Genomic DNA, 2562 nt, shown 5'->3' on the forward strand with positions numbered 1-2562 from the left:
GCTATGCTGTGAGTCGCGAGGCACTGCGCCCGATGCCAAGGATTTCTGACATTTCCCAGATATCGTGATTTCCGGGACTGCAGATATTTGGACTCCTCCCATGACCGAGATGCAGGATGCTGGCAGTATTCAAAACTGTTCTTGGGACATAATGTGCACACTGTGCATTTCGACGCGCGTGTAGTGTATGTAGCTTCTACTGTAGTGAGCGGATGAAGATGACGAATGATCAACTTGAGCACCTGCTGTTGTGCATTTGGTATCGAGCTCAGTTCTCCTGAAGTTATGTATGAATCTTGAGCTCTCCCGTAATCGTCAAATACAGCTCCTGTCGCACTGTACATTGCCTCTAACTTAGGGCAAGGAGAGAGACGCTGCCGTTGAAAGCTATGCATGGACGCCTTCAAACACGGCCCAGAGCTCACTTCTCCACGCGCTTTCGCATGTCACATTCGCTCCATATGTTTCTTGCAATGTACCTTGCGAACGGGTCGCCATGGCGATCTCCGGCAGGTTTTGTCTTTTTCAACGGGAAGAAGATCCGCTTCTGGAGAGCAATGTACAGTGTGAGCGCGACTGTGAGCTTTGGCGTCCGCACAGTGCCACAGGGATAAGAGCCGAGTCGTACGCATCTGGTAGTAATGAAGGTCAGCTGATCTAAGTTGACTTCTGCGAGATAAGGCGAGATTTTTACTGCAACGACTTGCTGGCTGGTGGCCGAACGGTCGATCTGTTCATCGCCGGCGGTCATTGTGGCCATCAGAGTCGCGGGTATGTTCTGCTTCTGACCCGACAGACAGAGCCTAATAACTCTCCATATCGTGGCTTCAACCGGGCAGCCACTTTTCCTACAGCAGGAATCTGCACCAAAAGTCACAAAGAGGCGTTTGAAGCAGTGAATAAATCGGTCTTTGTAGTTTTGACTGGGTTGCGGAAAGCAAATTGTGGATGCTTGGCGTCCTCAGCTGCTGACGTGTGAGGAAGGGTCGTTCCGAACTTGGCCAGAGGCGGGTCCTGCACGACGTTCGGGTATTTGCGCCGTCATAACACATGCAGCCGCCGTCCTCGGAGCAAGATGCGTGCTCCTTATACGATGCTTTTTACTGGGGAGACAAAATCTTTCACTATTGACAAATGCAAGGTTCCCCGCCTTTTCACAGACGAACAGATTCAGAGTGTCGAAGTAGACTAACATGCTGCAGCCACCACAATCATGCGACGACTGCAGGACGTGTACTTCCCAATCCTACTCGCATGCGTTACTCTCAGCATGACCGCCATGACCGTGCTATCAAAAGCCCCTCCGACGAACACATCAATAACGGCTGCATTCGCAGGCTTCTTTCTCTCTGCATCTGCGATCACAACACCCTTCATCGCAATCATCACAGTCATGCTCTCGTTCGCATCTGGTGGCACTGGCGATTCCCCTAGCTCTGGTCGAGTCATTGCATGGATCCCGGTTTTTCTCCTAGATTGTGCGTTCGTTCAGCTGATTATCGGAGCGGCTTTGTTTTTTGCGGAAACACAAGCGTGGCAGTTTGCCACTATCATCTGCCTGTGGGCTGGGTTATTATTCCTGGCGACCGTGGGTACAGCTGGATGGATTGCCGTGGAAACCAGATCGTTCAATATTTTTGGGCATGCCATGATTGAGCGCATCGATACAGAGTGGAGGGTCCCAAATCAAGTAGCTGAAGAGGCTGTTTGTTACTCATTGGTTCTTCATGATCGGCCAAGTCAAAATCAGTTAGCATGTACGCAAGTTCAGTTGCGAAAGCGGCATTCGCTTCATGCAAAGTAGCCTGCGTTATCCCTTGGTGACTTGTGTGGGCTTCTGGGAGGCAAGAATCTGAACAAAGGCGGAGAATGTGTAGATGATCATGCGAGCCCTGGCTAGCCTAGCCGGGGCGTGATGGATTATGTATGTATCCTTGCGCTTTTGGTTACTTCCCAGCGTGGGAGTACGCTTGCTGCATATGAATCTGCCATCATCAAGCAGTGGCCGTCGTGATAGATGTGTCGGCAATCCCCCGTAACAGATACGACTGCTGGTTTGGCAATCCGCTCGCTAAACGCACCACCAATACAACTAGATTCCCTCGTTTCGTTCAAAAGAAGTGATTGAAGTTGGAGAGCCTAAATGTGAGAAATGGGCTTTCCTAGTACGGAAAACGCATGTTCAGATCAGATACTACCGGCCGGGTGAGTGATGCCTGGTTCGAGTGTCAAGGCTGCGTCGGCAACAATTGTCGTTTTCGTCGGGAACATCAGGATATGGCGAGAGAGGCTGGCGGGCCTGGATGGAGGTGAATTGGGTAAGTCAACATACCCACTTCCTGGCACCCCCCTGTTTCTGGCACCACAAAAACGATGGGATCACAACCCAACCTCCTCATTACTATTAACTATTGATCCTCAACCACACCCACTACAATACAGCTGCCAGCCTCACTAGGGCATTCAGAGTCGCTGGATTCAGCCGTGATAACCTCCTTTTCACCCGCTTCGATTTGAGCCCGATGGATATCCCTGATGTTCGCGAACTTCGTATTGGGATCG

General features: G+C 50.9%; 2 protein-coding genes across 2 annotated transcripts; one reads left to right on the forward strand and one right to left on the reverse strand.

The window, feature by feature from the left end:
• Positions 1–421: 421 nt before the first annotated feature.
• CTAM01_17210 (uncharacterized protein) lies at positions 422–751 on the reverse strand (the record flags this gene model as incomplete). Its single annotated transcript, XM_060533198.1, has 1 exon — positions 422–751. The coding sequence occupies one exon, from the start codon at positions 749–751 to the stop codon at positions 422–424; it is 330 nt and encodes a 109-aa protein (XP_060372223.1).
• A 462-nt stretch (positions 752–1213) lies between these two features.
• CTAM01_17211 (uncharacterized protein) lies at positions 1214–1804 on the forward strand (the record flags this gene model as incomplete). Its single annotated transcript, XM_060533199.1, has 1 exon — positions 1214–1804. The coding sequence occupies one exon, from the start codon at positions 1214–1216 to the stop codon at positions 1802–1804; it is 591 nt and encodes a 196-aa protein (XP_060372224.1).
• Positions 1805–2562: the final 758 nt, after the last annotated feature.

Source organism: Colletotrichum tamarilloi, assembly GCF_030869305.1.
Source record: "Colletotrichum tamarilloi strain Tom-12 chromosome Unknown Scaffold_413.1, whole genome shotgun sequence".
Taxonomy (NCBI): Eukaryota; Fungi; Ascomycota; class Sordariomycetes; order Glomerellales; family Glomerellaceae; genus Colletotrichum; species Colletotrichum tamarilloi.